At 43.9% G+C, this 20,720-nt stretch overlaps 1 protein-coding gene across 2 annotated transcripts in view; it reads right to left on the bottom strand.

The window, feature by feature from the left end:
• The window catches only part of aralar1 (calcium-binding mitochondrial carrier protein aralar1), a 35,251-nt gene extending 14,539 nt beyond the window's left edge, over positions 1-20,712 (bottom strand). The window contains exons 1-9 of one of the 2 annotated variants that reach the window (XM_089548407.1): positions 20,614-20,712; positions 20,420-20,476; positions 18,511-18,570; positions 18,285-18,427; positions 16,716-16,831; positions 16,477-16,616; positions 16,197-16,343; positions 15,117-15,258; positions 12,428-12,524 (exon numbers count right to left, since the gene is read on the bottom strand). In XM_089548407.1, coding sequence (XP_089404533.1) covers positions 12,428-12,524; positions 15,117-15,258; positions 16,197-16,343; positions 16,477-16,616; positions 16,716-16,831; positions 18,285-18,427; positions 18,511-18,570; positions 20,420-20,476; positions 20,614-20,697 — 986 coding nt within the window. In that variant the 5' untranslated portion in view covers positions 20,698-20,712. The remainder of the gene's footprint in view (positions 1-12,427; positions 12,525-15,116; positions 15,259-16,196; positions 16,344-16,476; positions 16,617-16,715; positions 16,832-18,284; positions 18,428-18,510; positions 18,571-20,419; positions 20,477-20,613) is intronic. The other variant, XM_089548408.1, reaches the window with a different exon arrangement.
• Between the last annotated feature and the right edge of the window lie 8 nt (positions 20,713-20,720).

The raw sequence follows: 20,720 nt of genomic DNA, 5'->3' as shown, positions 1-20,720 counted from the left end.
TGAGTAAATTATGTCCCTAAAAAAAAAAAATCCTTTCGTTCCATTTTCTGCAAAGGTAGGTGGCTTCTTTGATATGCTATATCTAAATATGCACAAAAATATGATAGTTAGGTATGCCTTTTATAGAAAACTAAGAATATTTACAAACAGTATCATTCTGACAGACACGCAGTGTGAAAGTGCAAGCATTACAAATAATACCCTATATAATAGTACCCGCTAAACAAGTAAGCCCTAGACATGCCAGCATAATATCGCATGTTGCGTAAATCAGAGAAAATTGAAAAAAAATTCTCGCGGCTTAACTGCGCGTTTGTTCGGGCTCAAATTTCGCACAGAGGTTGCATTTGGTGGTCAGTTTTGTTTTATACTACATTTGGGTGGGGTACTTGCCTGATTCAGTCAGAATTATTAAGAAATCCCCATCGTATGTGGCGACGACGATCCAAAACTGAAAGACATCGCAGCAATGGTACCCGTGGCGCCATCTCGCACCCACTGGAGAAACCCAGCTGGGCTAAGTTGGTGAGCAAATTATCTTTGCTTGGTGCTCTCTGCTGCGAAGCAGCGCGAGACATCACCGAAAATGCGATCGTACAGCGATCAAGAGAAGGCCATGGCCGTGACTTGGCTATGCGCATGGCTATGCGAGGCCAACTCCACCCCGGTAGAGAGCTCGTTTCTCTGATGGGTGCGAGATGGCGCCACGGGTACCACTGCTGCGAAGTCTTCCGGTTTTGGTTCGCCGTCACCGCATACGATGGGGATTTCCTTATAATTTTGACTGAATCAGGCAAGTAACCCACCTAAATATAATAGAAAACAAAACTGACCACCAAATGCAACCTCTGTGCGAAATTTTAGCCCGAACAAACGCGCGGTTAAGCCGAGAGAATTTTTTTTCGATTTTCTCTGATTTGCGCAACAGTCGGTAGCACCCACCTATTGAGCGCACTTGCCTAATGTTGAACATCACAATACTAACTGTATCATGACATGCTATAAACTGAAGTAAAGTTTGAAATTCGTGGCATCAGGCACTGCTAGCTCTTTTTAATCCGCAGATGATATATAATTTACTCTCTAGTTTAACCTGCTCCAGTTTTCTTAGTACACACGCTTCCAGTGAATCTTCAGTAGCCATTAGAGCCCCCCGGATAGGCTGTTACATACTGTGCACAGTAACAGTACAGGAGAACCTCAATATAATGTAACAATATAACAATATACTTTGCCTTCACATCTCACTTCTGTTGACAACAGTTTCGCCTTTCTTGGTTTGGTTTATGGGGTTTAACATCCCAAAGTGACTAAGGCTATGAGAGACGCCGTAGTGGAGGGCTCCGGAAATTTCGACCACCTGGGATTCTTTAACGTGCACTGACATCGCACAGTACACGGGCCTCTAGAATTTCTTCTCCAAAGAAATTCAGCCGTCGCGGCCGTTTCGCTTTTCTTGCTTTATCAAATTTACTACACATCGCATATGAACCTCATAGCATCTGTAGGAAGCGAGAAATGAAATAAGACAAAAAGCAAGGCAAAATAACTACTAAGGAAGGGTTTCATCAATAACCTGTGTGTGCATGTTTGTCAACCAAATTTAGCGAGATACAAGGCAGTGAGAAAAGATGCGCCATCACACTGCCTGTCAGAGGAAGTCCAGATCAACTGCATAGAGTGTGCTTTGGCGGGCACAATCTCCATGACTGCACAAAAGGATAGAGCACTAGTATCGAACTATTCCTGCGAGAATTTTTGCTAGAAATACTAATTTTTAACAGGCTAGCCAAAAGGAGCAGTTTGAATGCGTGAAGAGTTACTTGTGCTATTAGAACATGCACTGAAATAAAATAAAGTCTAAAATGGAACCAAATGTTAAGCTTAAAGTGTGACTTGCTTGCACTGAGGTTCAACTGCAATATTATTGTGAGTTTTTTATTTATTTTTGTTTGAACTCAGATTTCTATGTACACATTTCAGCTGCATGTTCCGCACCTGTTGCCACCCCCCTCCCTTATTATACGATTACCATTCCACACAAGTTGCTTGTGCAGTCTCTTCCTGCAATGCAATTATTTTCATGTCATTCATATATGTGTGCTGCCTGCTTTGCCTCTGTGCAAATATTTAAAATTAATATAAAATCCCACAAACTCTGGTTCCATGCCAGAATTTGCTATCGGTTGTTTGCAGAACTAGAGCATAAGGTTTTCAAAAGGAGCCACAATGAAACAAATCTTTCATCTACACGACCTCGCGCTGCTTTTCACCCGAGGCGCAGCATTCTGTGCTAACCAGTTAAATTAATTTTCACACTTAGCTAGAGGTAGCTGTGATCTGAGTGAACGGACGTTTTAGACAAATTGAACGGGGAAAAAAAATGAAATTATGCTTTGCACTCTGTCATGGCTAAGAGACCTCTCGTACGTGTTCCTCTTTTTTCCACAACACTGCCTCAGCACCCGCCATCCACACACCTCAGCCAGAGGTCAATTCCACGGGGGGGGGGGGGGGGGGGGGGGGGGGACCTTTGTGCAGAAATGCAGTGTTTGGCTCATATCAAAACAATGGTGAAGAAGCTTAGAGTGACTACCCAATTAGAGTTTGAGTAAGAATACCAACATATCACTTTTCCAAACAAAAAAAATAGTGAAAGGCTTAGCTACAGAATCAGTTGGTATTTGATAAACAGATCCAAATTTAGGATATCTTTTCAGTCTGGGCAGATGTCAAATAAATGCAGCTTAGTCTCCTGTCGTCACGTTATAACCCAGTCTGTACCAGACATCCAAACACTAACGAGGCAGTCACACTAAGTGCAGTCGCCACAACACATCTAGGATGGACAAAGTGATCCCCAGTGGTACAAATGGGCACCAATGCTTGCTTGCAGGACATAAGAGCTAGAGAAGAGATGGAGAGATGGTGCTTAACAGCGTATGTCTCCGACCATTATTCTTATTTCTACCCCACCGAAGTGCAGTCTGTGCCGCCCAGTGGGGGGGGGAAGTGGTTACCTGGGAACCTCCTCCTGCCTTCGCTCGTGGAGACAGAGTCCCACAAGAGGAAGGTGCAGTAGTGGGTCCCCACGGGACGCATGGTGAGAGCGCGCGCCTCTCTGCCTTCAGGGCGCTCTCCGGTTGCCTCTACACACCCGTCTTTCTACAAGACAAAACCAGGTGCCTCCTGCGACACTGCCCCCCTTTGCGGGGGCCCCTCGCACCGCTCTACCCAAAGGAGGGACTCCAACAGATGGTGCAAGAGCTCGGCGAGGGCACCCCACCTGAAGAAGCAGCCCCCGGTGTGAACAACCTGGGTGGCTGTTTTCCCCGCTCACAACCCTGAGCCCAGTGCCAGCACTCTGACGTCAGAGACATGTCTACCCTTTGCGGTGTTATAACCTGTCTTTGAAACAAACCTACTCGCCACAAAAGTGGCTACAAGATGAGCAAGTCTGAAGGCCTTTGCAAACCGCAGAGAAGTATGCTTTTGTAACACTGCTCTCTATAAATACCGATACTGAATCTCCTTGATTTCTTTAAAAGTTTCCAAATCGTTGAAAAAGAAAAATTATTTTCTCACAGACAGTGAAAGAGCAACTTGTTTTGTCGGTTAAATACTGTTTCTGGTTAAGCGAAGACCTTTTCAGCTGCTTCAAGCTGAAGAAAATTTAAGGTTCAATTGTGGCAGGTGGTAATTTAGCACATCAGCCTTTATTTCTGCGCCACTATGTGCATTCATGCAGGAGCTACTCCACACATTGTGCACATGCTGCTAGTGTTAAAATTGGTAAATTGGTTTTTGAGGGAAGGAAATGGCGCAGTATCTGTCTCACATATCTCGGCGGACACCTGAACCGTGCCGTAAGGGAAGGGAGGAAGGTAGGAGTGAAAGAAGAAAGAGAGAAAGAGGTGCTGTAGTGAAGGTCTCCGAATAATTTCGACCACCTGGGGATCTTTAACGTGCACTGACATCACACAGCACACGGCGCCTCTTGCGTTTCGCCTCCATCGAAATGAGGCTGCCGCGGTCGGGTTCGAACCCGGGTACTCCGGCTTGGTAGACGAGCGCCTTACCACTGAGCCACCGTGGCCATGCCTAATTTTCGAAGACAGGGCCTCTAGACCTTTCGAATGAACTTTAACACCGTGGCGCAAAATTTTGATTCAGTATCTGGCTTCAACTGGTGTTGCTAGTAAACGACATGTCTTGGGGTCGAAGTAATGGCTCTGGGTTCAGGGTTCCCACCTGTGTCCTGTACTTGGGCAGTCTTTCAATCTTACTATTGGGGTAGCATTTAGGAATAACAAATTCTACACTGCCACATTCTGAGAGCAATACGGCTATACCCAGTCCCACTGTTTCAGAACTCAATAGAATGAAGTCAAAATACCAGAAAAAGTGCCCCAAAATAATGCTATAGAACTATAATGCATGCAGATATTAGCCATTTTATGTCACAGGCACGGGAATGCTATAACAGCTTGAAAGATGTTATGCTTGCTCACAAAAAGAAAAACAATGACAGAGCGAAATAATTTACTTTCACTGCTCATTTCTTTCAATCTTTTATATTTGTGTGTGTGTTGTTCTAATGATACCAGTCTGCTGATTTACCCTGTTTTCTAAATGTTGAAGCAAGTACACAATATTGTTACGTGGCGTTCACGCCACGAAGAACACTGGTGCACTCACGCTGAACAGAACACAAGCACAGGGCGCACCGGATGCCAAAACACAGGCCACCGTCCAGGATCCGGAGCCCGAGCACGCGCCAAGCGCCCTCTCACTTCGTCGGCCTCATCTTCTCTGAGTCGACACGTAGCATGACCCCCGGGCGCAAAAGCACCGTCGCGGTGCTGCTTAGCGAGTGTCAGAAGAAGGTAGGTGGTAGGGCTTGAGGCGCGACACGTGCACAATATCGGAGGGTGGAGTACGGGAAGTGCACTCGGGGAAGGCAGGCTCAATCTCGTATGTGACGGCTGTGACTTGGCGCAGCACACGATACGGGCCCACATATCGAGAAAGAAGCTTTTCCGAGAGCCCTACACGGCGAGAAGGCACCCAGAGCAATACAAGGGACCCAGGCAAGAAGGCACTGTCCAGGTGGCGGCGGTTATAGTGCTGTTGCTGAGAAGCTTGGGAGGCTTGCAAGCGGGAACGGGCGACTTGGCGAGCATGGTCAGCATGGGCAATGGCTTCACGGGCGTATTCAGAATGTGGGGGACGAGATGTTCGATACAATGTGTCAAGCGGCAGTTGAGGCTCGCGGCCGTACAGGAGGTAAAACGGAGAGTAGCCGGCAGTGTCGTGGCGGGATGAATTATATGCAAATGTAACGTATGGGAGTGCGACGTCCCAGTCTCGGTGATCAGAGGAGACGTACATGGCGAGCATGTCGGTAAGCGTGCGATTGAGTCGCTCAGTGAGGCCATTAGTTTGGGGGTGGTAAGCGGTCGTCAACTTGTGCTTAGTTGAGCACGCGCGAAGAATGTCGTTTACCACTGCTGAAAGGAAGGTGCGGCCTCGGTCGGTGAGCAGTTGGTGGGGTGCTCCATGATGAAGAATGACATCCTGAAGAAGAAAGTCGGCGACATCAGCGGCAGTACTCGTGGGGAGCGCACGTGTTATCGCGTACCGGGTGGCATAGTCTGTGGCTACTGCAACCCATCTGTTCCCAGAAGTGGACTCAGGAAAGGGGCCGAGAAGATCCAAGCCGACACGGTAGAACGGCTCCGGAGGGATGTCAATGGGCTGAAGATAGCCAGCGGGAGCAGATGCAGGGCGCTTGCGACGCTGACAGTCATCGCAAGAAGCAACGTAACGGCGCACTGAGCGGTAGAGGCCAGGCCAGAAGAACCGACGGCGGATGCGGTCGTACGTGCGAGTAACGCCTAGATGGCCAGCAGTCGGGAGGTCATGGAGTTCGTGGAGAACGACTGTTCGTAAGTGCTTCGGGACGACGAGGAGAAGGTCAGGACCAGTTGGTTGAAGATTCCGGCGGTATAAAATACCATCAACGAGAGCAAAGCGGTTCAGTGAAGGGTCGGTGTGGGCGGACGTTAGGCGATCGATGATGGAGAGAAGCTCCGCATCCCGACGCTGTTCTTCGCCGATAGTTGTAAACGGCGATAGAGAGAACAGGTCAATAGCGCTTGCGCTCGTCACAGTATTAGTGTGGGCAACAGGGTAACGAGAGAGGCAGTCGGCATCTTTGTGCAACCGTCCGGACTTGTAGATCACAACGTAGTCATATTCTTGGAGTCGTAGCGCCCAACGACCGAGGCGACCGATAGGATCCTTCAGAGAAGAGAGCCAGCACAGTGCGTGATGATCTGTAACAACTGTGAATGGCCTGCCATATAGGTAGGGTCGAAATTTGCCAACAGCCCAGACTAGGGCCAAGCACTCTCTTTCGGTAATGGAGTAGTTCTTCTCGGAAGGGGATAGGAGGCGGCTAGCATAGGCAATTACGCGATGTGTGCCGGATTGACGCTGGGAAAGGATTGCCCCGATTCCATGGCCACTAGCATCAGTACGGACTTCCGTAGGTAATATGTTCCAATATTACCTACTTCATTTTTTTTTTTTTAAGCAGAGCTGACATGTATGCTCAGACTGTTACAATAATCACATACAGAAAGCTTCATTGATAAGATAATCAAATGTGTGTGAATGAAACCCAAAATAATTTTTCACATACTTTCAGTCATCTAGCAGTACTTTCTGTGTGTCAGTAAGTCTGCAGTTACAGGGAATTATTTCTTAACAATTCACTCTACAAAAGTGAACAAATTTCAGAAAAGCCTTGCAAGCAGTAGAACAAAGAGATCTGGCATTGGGTTACATGAAACATATCTCATTTTGTCAAAAGCTCTTCCACAAAGTCTCAAAGAAATTTTTTAAACATCTAAAGAAAGAAGCTATAGGAATGTGGTCTTTCATGTCAGCAATAAGTGCAGCCACTTTTGACCAGTACAACAAGCAACACGGAATAACACTAACAAAACAATAAAGCACTCATGTTGTGTATAGCCCGATTTTGGACTTTTTTTGCCACTCTAAAAACATAACAGTGCAATCCCACCAGTTACAGAGCCAATTTCTAAACATCTCTTTAGGTTTCTAACTAATGGTGCTACTGAAGAACCAATGCATATCCCACATGCATAGTTATGGCATTAAACCTCTGAACTAGTTAAACTGTTAAACTGCTAAACTAGTTAAACCGCTGCACAGTTAACGCAGCATGTACAGCCTGTACAACACTAACAAGAAATTTTCAAGACTGTCCATATTCCATCCAAATTATCAAGTAACCAGACATTGTGACACTTATACTCAGAACAGCTAAAGGGACTGGGCACAACAGAATGCTCTCAGCATGCAGCTTTCACAAAAGCAGTGTACAGTGGTTTGCATTGCTATAAAAACGGGAAAACAATGCAGAGTGGATGCTACTCTTTTCACCAAGGCACAGTTTTGATCACACATTGGCATGTATGTTAACCTATGCAGTAGCATTACACTCTGGGACACTGCGTGTGTGTTGATCAATGTATCACATTCAGTAATGATTCGTGCAATGACAATTAAGAGCTGAAAAAAAAAATAGAGTACACAGGTGCGGAAGTGAAACTGAGAAATGCTGCTACATCAGCACTATGCACACACTATGCCATGAGAAAAAGAGAATGAGTTTTAAATTTAGGCACTAAAACATGACAGCAAGAAGTGCCACTCCGCGTATGCTCACTACGCATGCTCAAACCTGAATAAGCACATGATGGCCACAGTGCTGACGCAGCATTTTCCTTTGGTCACACCACAGTTCTGAGCCGTGCACTAATTTTGCCTTTTAACAACTGAGCTAGCTAAAATACTCAAAACATGCAACAAGCACTCCGTACACTGACTGCACTGTGCAAAATTGAGATTGAGGTGCAATTGTCGGGCACTTCAACAGGCAGCAAACTGCAAAGGTTGGAAAAAAAAAAAAGCTGTATCTGGACTAGCCTGATACTCAAAAAAGATACGAAGCATTTTTTTTTTTTTTCAATCGGAAGTGCCTGTAGCTTTTGACACCAGAAGGCACGGTGTAATTCACTGACAAATGACTTCCACACCAAGAACAGTTCCAAAATACTAACATTTTCCGAATGCCAGAAATAAATGTGGACCATCGATTGTAGGAGTCAGCTCTGTCCCGCACATATACCACATCCATTAGATGTGCTCTAAACTCCGATAAATACTCTGGCAAAAGCCCACAGAAAAAATTATCTAAGTTAATGTGACCAAGCAGCCAAGGCAGTTTAAAAACTGGAAAAACATCTTTGAAAGTGCTTATTATGTACAGCATCCTTACAGTTGACCCCATATTTGGACCAAGCCCTGAAGTATCTCCGTGAGTATAGTTTGACTTAAACTATACCGAGAGATGTATATTTTTTGGGTCAAGATTGTATCCATAAAGTGTAATTTCAAGCAAAAACAAAAAGAAACCTTACAGGGAAGGCTATTCAGATGGGCTGGTTGTCCATACCCTTGCCAAACATTCTAACAAAAGAAATTAGCTGCTGGGATATAAAACACAAGTTCTGCAGTCAAGCCTGGATATATCAAACCCGGATATTATGAATTATTGGCTATACTGAACACACAGATTATCCCTTGACAATCCTGTGTAAAAGTATATGAAAGTCATGCTCTATATCGAACTCTAATTCCGCAGATCATTTGATATATTGAACTATGCACTGTGCCCCTGCAAGTGGTGCTTCTCCTAGTGGTACTCTTTATTCACTTTTCGCGCCCAGAGGTGGGTCAGTTGCGCGGTCTTTGGCCATCTGCTGGGCAGCACTAGAGCTGTCAAAATGTGTGAGGAATTGGATGTAGGGTGTGATTCTGAATGGTATAGGGGATATTCAAAATTCCGCAAGTGCGCTTTCCCGCATAACAATGTTGCCCCCAACAAGATGGCGGACCATGCGTTTCCAGCTGAAACAAAGCAAAAAGACTGGTTTTTTGTTTGATTCTTCCCAAATACGTTTCTTACATTCTATCCACACCTTTAGCGCCTGTCCTGAAGCCCATGTAATTCCTTTATAGCGAAGTCGGCCATCTTGTTAGGGGCACCATTGTTATGCGGGAAAGCGCACATCCGGAATTTTGAATATCTCCTATTGCACTCATTTCCCATGCCATATCGCTGACATGCAGTGAAGCCAACTTAATTATATAAAGCCTAGTGGCAGCCCTCGCCTGACATGCTTCTCTCACTTCGTTGCCGTTGTTCAAGAAGTGCATCACTTCTGTGGGTGTAGTGTATACTTGCTTCCAGGTTACAGAGAAGCTTATCTATTGGCATTTTTTATATATCGAATTATCAATATATCGAAACATTTCACGATCCCCTTCGAGTTTCGATATATCCGGATTGGACTGTGCATTAAAAAATAGCTTACTCGTAAAGTGGTAGTACCCCGATTTTGTTGCAAGCCCACTAAGTCATGTGACCACAGCTGTGCAGAGGCAAATTTAGACAGATGCATTTTTTTGCCCCAGCACTTTGCTACCCAATGTGTTTATAACCCACTAAGAACTCCAACGATCTTCCAGCATCTTACAAATTCTGCACCGGCGACTTGGTAACTCTATCTGCAGGCCAATAAATTCTCTTCTTTCCACTAAGCGAATATTTTATCGCACTGGAAAGATGCAGCACAACGTCCCAATGAAGAGTAAAAAAAAGATTAACGCAGATACCATTCAAGATGATTTCAGTGAGTGAATAGCTTCCTCATTCGAGTGAATTATTTGCGAATGTCCATGGGCCACTGAAACACAGCGCACGTACCAGCAAGGCTAGTGCGGGTGTGCTTTCTTGGTGCGTGAACGGCAGAGTTCTGTCAATTTTTCTTGGATGAGGACAAGCTTTGGTGGCATTTTCGAGAACTTTACATTTACTCCAGTGGACACCAACACAACATTCCTAGCCCGAAGCAAACACTGCCAGTGCTGAATACTGGATGTAAGAAGCCACACAGTCGTTTCTTCTTGCAGGCCACTAAACCACGCGGCCTTGCTTAGTCCTTCGCCTGTTCCCGCTACAGACACCCTTTCTCCTTAACCTCTCTTGGTCGATGACTACTGCCACAGTAGCCAAAGATATCAATTAACTTTAACAAACGGTGCAAAGCAGACAGGAAGCCATACTAATAGTATAGACAACCGCACCTATCTTTATATGTGCCCCACTTTCAGTCTGTCCTTTGTCTTTTTTTCCAACTTTACTGAGACCTTGCTGTTGCTTAAAGGGCTGTCTGCTGCGTTGTCACTACGGCCAAGTCGCTGTGAACCAACTAGCTACATCTAGAATTCCCAGTGAAGCACAAGTCAATGCTGATTGCAACAAAACCACGGTTAGAAAACAAACAAAAATTGCTCTTGGTGTGGAAGATTTGAGCACAGTGACTTTGCAGTTTCTGTTTAATTGCGATGCTGAAGAAAATGATCAGCCCCGCAGCACCAGCCAGCATAACTAGAAATGCTCTTAAATGCATGCCTTAGCAGGCTGGCAATAAATAACCATTCAATCATGCTACTGGAAAACTTAATGCCCAGCTTTAAATGAAAAGGAGAAACACACAAAAAAAAGATAAAAAATTCCGCATTACTATTCCCAAGGAAATTATTCGGGTGAAAAAGACAAGGTAATGTCAGAGGAAAATTATAACACATCAAAAATGAGACTAGTACCTTATAATTTCAGGATTAACTGAAGATTACACAGTGAAGAAAACTGAGGAAAGACGATATTGGGAACTTGCTAAAGTAAACTTAAACTTTGTTTGCCTCTGCAGAACCTTGCTTTACTAACCTTGTCTTTTTCATCCGGAAAAAGTAAAAAAACTAGACACTGAATGACTTCAATAAGAAGCAAGAAATTTCTGCAAATGGCAATTTCTACAAAAGCAATAGTGAAATGGGTCAGTTCTAACAGATGAGTTAAACATTGTTGCCACAATATTTTGTACGAAAGCAATCGATCACTTGTAATACATACCTTTCCTCTTGTTTAAAGAAGAAAAAAACACACCAAAAGACAGCAGAAGCATAAATCCTTGTTTGTTAAGATGCCTACGTGTTCAGTGTTATGTAATGGCAACTGAATGCTAAAGAAATGTTGACAGAAGCAAGCTACCCGTATCGCATTGAATAAAAATACTAAAAGTGTCACTGCTGCAAAGCTACAAGTTTAGATGGCGCCTTTCTTTTTTAACACTATGGCAAATTTAAGAGCACTAAATATGGCAAGACTATGAAGAATAAAAACTGCAAACATGCAGTAATATAAAAGTACCCTGTTATCAGTTCAGAAACAAAAGGTGAAATATAAGGCTGAAAAAAGACGACCGCAAATAAATTAGAAGCAAAGCATTGCAGCTGCGAATTTAATTGCTGTCCTTAGTTGCAGCCTCGCAGCAATTAATTGAAGGTATGCCAGACTGCCTCATATTTGTTCGCGTTCTTCCTGACCACACACATTCCCTTCAGGTGGAGTATTCTAATACAGTGGGGAGAGCAGCTTGCCAACATTAGATTCCTTGCGAGAAGCATGCCAGGATCACACAGCAACGACTACTTCCAAACTTCTCCAATCGTAATTATGCAACTACCACTGGATGCTCATATATCTGCATCGAGACTCAGCACTACATTCAATGTCTCAATTATACTTTTTTTACTCTTTCATGTCAAAAAAGATCATTATATCATGCAATCAACACATTTTAGGAATTCTAAAGCATTTATGCTACCAAAACAAGCCACGAAAATTGACGCTCAGCAGAGCCATATCAGGGGTATCGTAAAACCAGGAGCCACCTATTTAAAAAAAAAGCGGATTTCTATGTTTATTTCACATGCCTGACTGGATATTTTTTTACCCAAGGATTTTCAGATGTCTGCGCTTTTATTGCATCTGCATAAGTGGACATTGCACCTGAAGGGAATATTGTGCTAATCTGTTTGTCGGATGCACTGGAAACCATGGTGCTTAAAAAAGGAATGTCTTCAATGAAATGGTAGTTAAATATGCAGTTTTTTGATTGGACTAGCCGTTGGCCCAAGCTTCTTCATGAGGCAGAAGCCGTAGATTTCAGTGCACAAGAACCAGTTAAGACAGTAGTGAGCTTAAAAGCGGGCAAAGCTACAGGCTAACACATCACAGCCTCCTCCTGTCGCGATATAGCCTTTGCGGAACTAAGTGTTTCCAAGGAGACTTCCTTTGTAACTAGAGTTGGTCAATAATGACACTTTCTCAGACGCAAAACGTGAATATGGCGCACTGCCACTTATCACAAAAATGCCCCTCACACACACTCGCATGCAACCGGTTAAGAATCGACCGCGAGCTCACCCTGTGGACTGATGAAGGAAGCCACCGAGTTGAAAGAGGATGTCGATTTCCAGTGGTGTGACCTGGGACATCTGCTGGGCCGCATACAGGAACTCCTCTGCGGTGAGTACATCATCATCAGCACCAGACTAGCTATGCCCACTGCCAGACAAAGGCCTCTCCCACTAACCTCCAATTAACCATGACCCGTGCCACCTACAAATACTCTATCCCTGCAAAATTCCTAATCTTGTCCGCCCATCAGACTCTGTGCCACCCGTTACTATGTCTCCCTGCTCTTCGAATCCATTTCGTTACAGTAAAGAACCATAGGTCAGCTTCCAATTGCATTACATGCCCTACCCATGCCCATTCCGTTACACTAAAGAACGATAGGTTAGCTTCCAATCGCATTACATACCCTACCCATGTCCATTCCGTTACTTTAAAGAACGATAGGTTAGCTTCCAATTGCATTACATGCCCTACCCATGTCCATTCCGTTACACTAAAGAACGAAAGGTTAGCTTCCAATTGCATTACATGCCCTACCCATGTCCATTCCGTTACACTAAAGAACGATAGGTTAGCTTCCAATTGCATTACATGCCCTACCCATGTCCATTCCGTTACACTAAAGAACGATAGGTTAGCTTCCAATTGCATTACATGCCCTACCCATGTCCATTCCGTTACACTAAAGAACGATAGGTTAGCTTCCAATTGCATTACATGCCCTACCCATGTCCATTCCGTCACACTAAAGAACGATAGGTTAGCTTCCAATTGCATTACATACCCTACCCATGTCCATTCCGTTACACTAAAGAACGATAGGTTAGCTTCCAATTGCATTACATGCCCTACCCATGCCCATTCCGTTACCCTTAACAACCATAGGCTAGCTTCCAATCGCATTACATGCCCTACCCATGTCCGCTCCGTTACACTAAAGAACAATAGGTTAGCTTCCAATCGCATTACATGCCCTACCCAAGCCCACTTCGTCTTCTTAATTTCAACAACATTCACTCATGTTTGCTCCTAACCCACTCTGCTCTCCCCATGTCTCTAATAGTTACATATCATTTTCTTTTCTGTAGGTAGCTCACTGTAAGTGTAGAAAGGCTCAGTGCCAGACCAAGCATGAAAATAAAAAGCACCTTGCTGTCTCCAGTAGCTGAAAGCATATAACGGGCTTTACAGTGTGCACCTCAGAGCCACCTGGCAATAATGCAAAGAAACTAAACTGCTTTATATTTGATGGCATTGCTAATCACCCGCTACACTTGCATAGTTTGTTTACATAGTTTGTTATAAAGTTGTTATCTTGTATTCAAGAATCATAATCCAATAGTTAGCTTGTACTCTAGGACCGAAATTGCCCATTCCTGAGCACCACACTTGAAACATGACGGGGCCAGCATTTCAACATAACTACTTAATAGATGCAAAGGGTGGTATGAATGTATATTTGAGGGAAATAGTTGTTTGCATACAAAATCAGTGGTTGCGATAATTCCTCAGCACCCTGCATATATGCCACCTCTCTCTCTCTCTCTCCCCTCCGACAAGAAATGCTAATAATAATAATAATAATGTAATAGGCAGTAACCATGCAGTTTTCAAATGCAATCAGAAATCAGAACACGCAACAAAATGGGCAAGTAATGAAGTCCTAGCATGCACAAGAAAATTTAACTCATCCCTTATGCTTCACAATGTATTATGCTTTTGAAGGTGCACTGAAGAGGAATCTGAACTTGTCTTTTTGCCGCGGGAACTCGATCTACACGTTCCGAGCTTTCTTAGAAACTGCGATTTACTGCCCTGTGTGGCCGATTTCCCCAATTAAATTGAATTAACGTCCGGCTCCCGCCTTTTTTTTTTTTAATTCTGCCTCGTACGGTGGGCGGAGTTGACCAACGCGTGGAGCGCCTTTCACCCAGTCCCGTGGCGGCTTGCCGCTCTGCCATCGGCGGAGTAATACGTAGTAGTCCGTAGTAGCAAATAGTCCGCGCGTATTTTTATTTCTTCGGGCTTATTTTGCGGCTATATTATCTGCGAATGAAACTATTTACTCATAGAAACCTAAAAAACAAAATAAAGCGAAAGCAAAGCCTCCACGGGACTGGGTGAAAGGCACTCCACGCGTTGGTCGACTCCGCCCACCGTACGAGGCAGAATTAAAAAAAAAAAAGGCGGGAGCCGGACGTTAACTCATTTTAATTGGGGAAATCGGCCACACAGGGCAATAAGTCACTGTTTCTAAGAATGCTAGGAACGTGTGGATCGAGTTCCCGCGGCAAAAAGACATGTTCAGAATCCTCTTCAGTGCACCTTTAATAGATGCAAAGGGTGGTATGAATGCATATTTGAGGGAAATAGTTGTTTGCATACAAAATCAGTGGTTGCGATAATTCCGCAGCACCCTGCATATATGCCGCCCCTCTCTCTCTCTCCTCTGACAAGAAATGCTAATAATAAAAAAAATGTAATAGGCAGCAATCATGCAGTTTTAAAATGTAATCAGAAATCAGAATATGCAACAAAATGGGCAAGTAATGAAGTCCTAGCATGCGCAACAAAATTTCACTCATCTCTCATGCTTCATAAAAAGTCTGACTGTAATATTCCTTTAGGTAACTTGCTAGAAGAGATGCAACATGCCCAATGCTGCATCGTCAACGTAGCAGAGACCAAGACTGACCTTTTGTAACCTCGAGAGAAGTGTTTCCTTTGGTAAAGTGTAGGTAGATTTTTTTCACAAGTTCCATATTGTTGAGCAGCGAGTTGAAGGCCATGAAGTATGGGAACGTAACCTGGTGGCCCCCAGAGGCAGAACCTGCAACCTGCATCACGCAAAGGCACCAATTTCATTTTACTGAGGGCCTTCTTTGCAATCTTAACCACGCAGAACCCTGTTTGGACATTTACTAACTGTGCCTCTGAAGCAGCAAGCACCGCTCCTTTGCCACAAACATTACCTGACCACCTCAAACTGTTCCAGGCGCATAAACTTCTACTGCAATGTCGCACACTGCCAGGCTGTACAGTAGTATGCAATTCTTCGAGGTAGTAAATGTAGGCAGAAGAGCACCTACTTACTCCTCAAGTCAATAAATATTGTTGCTGCGAATCCAATCAAGAGAGCTTTTTTCACCCCATCATTATCCCCAGTCAGGTGCTGCCACGAGCTCTTTGCTTAGTTTAGCGGAGGTAACACAGTACAAACATGCATAAAAAATATGATAGTCTGACATTTCTCATGATAGGGCTAAAAAGAAGATACAGCGGGTTTCTATTCACCTGTGAGGAATTTTCCTCAGTAATGCTGGTTGCTCATGTGACTACTTATGGTTTAAGAGTACAACTCTTCAGTCAAAACATAGCATTTGCGACCATCTGCTCACAACTGTCAGCTTGCACTGTTGGTTTTGAAACATTTCATTAGTGCATCCTGTGGGTTCTACATCAGCTGCATATTGCTTCTCAACAATGCTGGATCTATTTGTCAATCCATACTTTTTCTACGACCAGTCGATAAACACGGAGAACCACAAATAACTGCAGCATCAATTAAAATAATTGTCAACTGCCACTGCAGGCACAGTTCTTTTGACTTACTGTGGGATAATATGAAATGGTAGGCTCCTGAAAGTAAACACAGAGCATATTCGACACAGCTTAGAAAGTGTTTCATGAGTGGACAGAGACGCGTTAGTACAACTGTTTGATGAACAACGAATGGAATGACACAAGACGAAAAAAAAAGCAAAAGACAACTTACTGCAACCAAGTTCTTCTTGACATCTTCGCTGAGCAAGTGAGACTTGACTGACACCATGATATCGTTGAAGTCCATAGCAGCAATGACACCAGCTCGCTTTTTATCATACTGTTTGAATGCTTGGATGGCGTGTTCTTCGTGGAAGTCCTAAACAGAAGCCAATTTGTGCGCACCGCCAAAGCATGGAAGAAAATTGGTGAGGATGAAAACCAGCGAACAAATACAAACATATATCTGAGTACTTAGCACAAACTAGGACAGGCGCAAAAAATAGACTCACGTGCAAAAGCTGAGAGAACTCTGCATAGCTAACAGTCCTTGTGTGGTCTGCTCCAAAATGCAGTGTCATAAAGTCACTCTTAAAGTCAAATGGGATCTTTTCATACAGTGTTGTCTTCTTGATGATATCCTCAAACTCGTCTGAAAAAGATTGACAAAGATGATACACTTCAGTCAAACCAATGACTGCGAAAACATCTCTTGAGCTTTCATGCAGTAGTTAAAAACTCACTGCCTTACCATGCGTAATCGAACCAGACCCATTCGTGTCAAACATTTGAAAAGCCGTCTTGTACAAGGCATCTGGTTGACACAGAACACCTTCGAAAGCTTGAAATTCCATGAATGAAATAAGCCTAAGAATAAAAGAAGCACAGAGATACTGAGCCCTAAATGCACACTGCATGTGATGGAAAATTGTTAAGGTACTTTTTTTTTGTGCTTATAGTGAGCAATCCTCAGGAGTCAATAGTGGCAGCCACCTCATGCATCATATCATCATCACCACGAGACTGACTACGCCCACTTCAGGGCAAAGGCCTCTCCCATCTCTCTCCAATTAACCCTGCATTTAGCCAACTACAGCCACCACATCCCTGTACACTTCTTAAATCTCATCCGCCAACCTAACTTTCTGCCGCCCCCTGCTACGCTTGCCTTCCCTTGAAATCCACTCTGTTACCCTTAAGGACCAGCGGTTACCTTGCCTTCGCATTACATGCCCTGCCCAAACCACTTCTTCCCCTTGATTTCGACAAGGATGTCATTAACCCGCGTTTGTTCCCTCACCTACTCTGCCCTCTTCCGGTCTCTTAATGTTACACCAATCATTTTTCTTTCCAGAGATCACTGTGCTGTCCTTAATTTAGCTGAATCCTTTTTGTTATCCTCCACGTTTCTGCCCCATAGGTGAATACTGGTAAGATACAGCTGTTGTATACTTTTCTCTTGAGGAATATTGGTAAGCTGCCATTCATGATCTCAGAGAATCTGCCATAAGCGCTCCACCCCATTCTTATTCTTCTAGTTATTTCCCTCTCATGATCTGGATCAGCGGTCACTACCTGCCTTAAGTAGACGTATTCACTTACCACTTCCCGCACCTCCCTACCAATTGTGAACAGATGTTCCCTTGCGAGATTGTTGAACATTACATTGGTTTTCTGCATGCTAATTTTTAGATCCACCGTTCTGCTCTGCCTGTGTAACTCATTGATCATGCTTTGCTGTTCATGCCTTGAGTGACTTAGGAGATCATCGCCTCAGTGACTCATGAATCGGCATACTTCAACTTGCTTACAGCATCAAACTGCCACTTTGGAATTTCAGTTTGTATTCTTACAAGCAAGCAAAAACATGGATAAGTGCAAGGTGTCCTTTATAGGTATCTGCCGGAGTGCCGGATAATGCATATGCTCTGCTCTCTACTCAATTCCTGCATGACCAGAAAACCTGTTGCACCACACTCTTTGCACATGGCAATACTGTCATGTTGAGGCTCATTGCTACATGCCCAGATTTCAAGACAGCCCAACTATGAGCACTCAAAAAAAATTTTGTTTCAGTCATTTTCTTTCAATTACATTTTATATATCCCTGGTGAAAATCTTTCCCAGCCCAAGTGGTTTATGGAACAATTTCCAGCTGGTTCCAGTTGGAACCATCTGGGTTCTGGAAATTGTTACATAAACCAGTTGGGCTGGAAAAGATTTTCGCCAGACGAAAAGCTTTTGCAAGCCGAAAAAGCAGATGCTGCAGCTTCTACAACTATGGATTCTCACTTCTTTAAAATCTTTCAACATTACTCACCCATCTTTGGAAGTGTCAAGAATGCTGCCCAGCATGTTGACTGCTTGCTGGTTGTACTTAGGGCCTTCGTAGAGGCCAAGAAAACCTCGCACGAAGTCATTTGGTGTCATGTAATGATTGCCTTCTTTTTCAATGCTGGCATACTGAAAAACATAAGCAATGAGTCAGACACATAATGCATGCCTAGTGTGAGCAGTTATTGTTAGAAGAGAGAACTCGCGCTCACTTTGTCAAAAACTTCACGAAGCCTGTCACTGTCAGCTCGTCGAACGTACTGTTGGCTTGCCTGTAATGTGCCAGCAAAAGGTGCATCACCATGAGCTACACAACACAAACTGAAGATCAAGTGCGGATGAGTTTAACGAGCACAAACAACAGGGCAGCAAACATCTGTGCACACCACTAAGCATGCTTCTAGTTTCAGACTCAACACATAAATGTACATTTTTTGGGCATCAGCCTAGAAGGGCATGCAAAATAAAAGGAGCCATGCTAATTACGTTCAGCCAACATTACCCGAAGGCAACATCAACAGGAATCGGCACCAGATTTACTGCACGCTGAGGCCAGAGTTTGGTTTACCGAGGGGTTTTACATCTCAACACCCAACAGACCAAGCAGGAAATAATAAAGGCAGCATTATGACAACAAAGGTGCCGAAAAACCTGCAACATTTTTCATATGAAACAATGTTCTGTTCCACACCTTCTCTAGAAAGTCAGTGTTCATACAAGTAGGGCTATACTTGCATGAAGAGATGACACGACGAAACTGCAACTTCAAAATGTTCACACGAACAAAAGCCAAAAACATGCAGAACCTGCTGCTGGTGCACAAGTTCTTGAAATGACCTTGACAACAGAGTTACACATGGGGTCTGAAAATCGCAACACTAGCAAAGCAGCTTCAAACTACACAAACTTCACCTGTCGATACTTCACAAGAAAGGGCTTTTAAAAAAATTTAATATGGTAATGACTTCTTGTATGCGTACATAAAATAAAACGGCAATAAACCAATATGGTTACAGTCAGCTAAAATGAAATAATAAACATGGACTGATACAAAAGCCCTATTCAGTGATTCAAACAGGTCACCTGCTTTGCTCAGTAGAGTAAGGTGCTTTTGGAAGTTCAACCTTATTTGCATCCTCATGCGAATGCAAGAACCTTTTATTGACAAATAACAGCAAGCGCAAGTTGAAAGCTAATTTTTTGTCATGTTTGATTTCAACACATTTCAAGTAATAGTTTAATACAGTCAATCAATACCACTACATTTAATAGTTATAATTATTACACACAAACTACACAGAATTTTTTCAGTTCTGTCACCTTTGAGCATATGATGATGGGAGATAAACGCTTGCAGCTACACGTCAAGGTAGAAACAAGCAGAAAAAAAAATGCACCAGGTAAAACCACTAAGTTTGGCACGTAGTACACAATACAATTTCTAAAGCTAACTTCATTTAAGTGTATTCAGGAACAGGAAATTTTGAAAACAAAACGATTAATCGCGTCGAGGCGTTCAGGTACCTCGCAGACCACGGAGTGTTTCACTAACGCCAGTGCTAGTATAAATTCCGTCAGTGACAGTAAAAACGTTATAACGAAGCAGAAACTAGGTACTAGTCGGCAATCCAGTATAACCGCGGTCCCCGCCCATTTTACTAAAACAGAGCGTCAGATGTGGTGGACGTTGCAGACACTGCAGACTAATCATCGCGAAATTACAATAACTTGCATGTGAATGAAACGTCATCCAAGCGGGGCAGAGATAAGAGCTGTTAACTTGCAAATCGCGATTACATTATAGTTTTGAGAGGCCGCTGAGAAGCGCAACCGAGTCATAAAACATTAACGATCTGTGTCGCAAGTCCGACCTTTCCATAACGGTCGTTCTCTGACGGCTTGCGCTATAGGATGTCGGGAAAACGGCCGAGTGAAATAAGAGAGTTTCGAGCTGTCGGAGGCTGTGAGAGAGCGTACACGTTTCGACCATTGCGAGTCGGCGAGTACGTTTTGCACACAGGTGAACAGAAGCGACAACACAGAAGAAAAACAAAGTGATGAAGAGCAACGAAAGAAAAGAAAGCCAGAACAGATTCACCGGCACCGGGCTTCATATCATACCTCGCATGATGCACGGGTGAGGAGCAAGCTCAAGAGACCGTAATCTTCCATACCGGCCTAGATACAGAAAAATGCAGGAGAAAACAAAAGGAATGCAAAGGAAAACAGGCATAACTCTACAGCATGAACTAAGGATCATGTAACGGAGGTGGTTTCGCCAGCTCGTCAGCTAAACATGACAACTTTGGCCGTACCTTTTCTTCGAGCAAGGTCACTTCTGCATTCTCAGTGGCCATGATGTGAAAAGGGAAGCAGCGGTCTGCATTCCTCGCTCCCATTGGACAAACCTTTGGTGAGACGC

The sequence above is a fragment of the Amblyomma mixtum genome, chromosome 6, assembly GCF_055824585.1.
Source record: "Amblyomma mixtum isolate Tamu chromosome 6, ASM5582458v1, whole genome shotgun sequence".
In the NCBI taxonomy this organism is placed as follows: domain Eukaryota; kingdom Metazoa; phylum Arthropoda; class Arachnida; order Ixodida; family Ixodidae; genus Amblyomma; species Amblyomma mixtum.
This window is presented reverse-complemented; position numbering and strand designations above follow the sequence as displayed.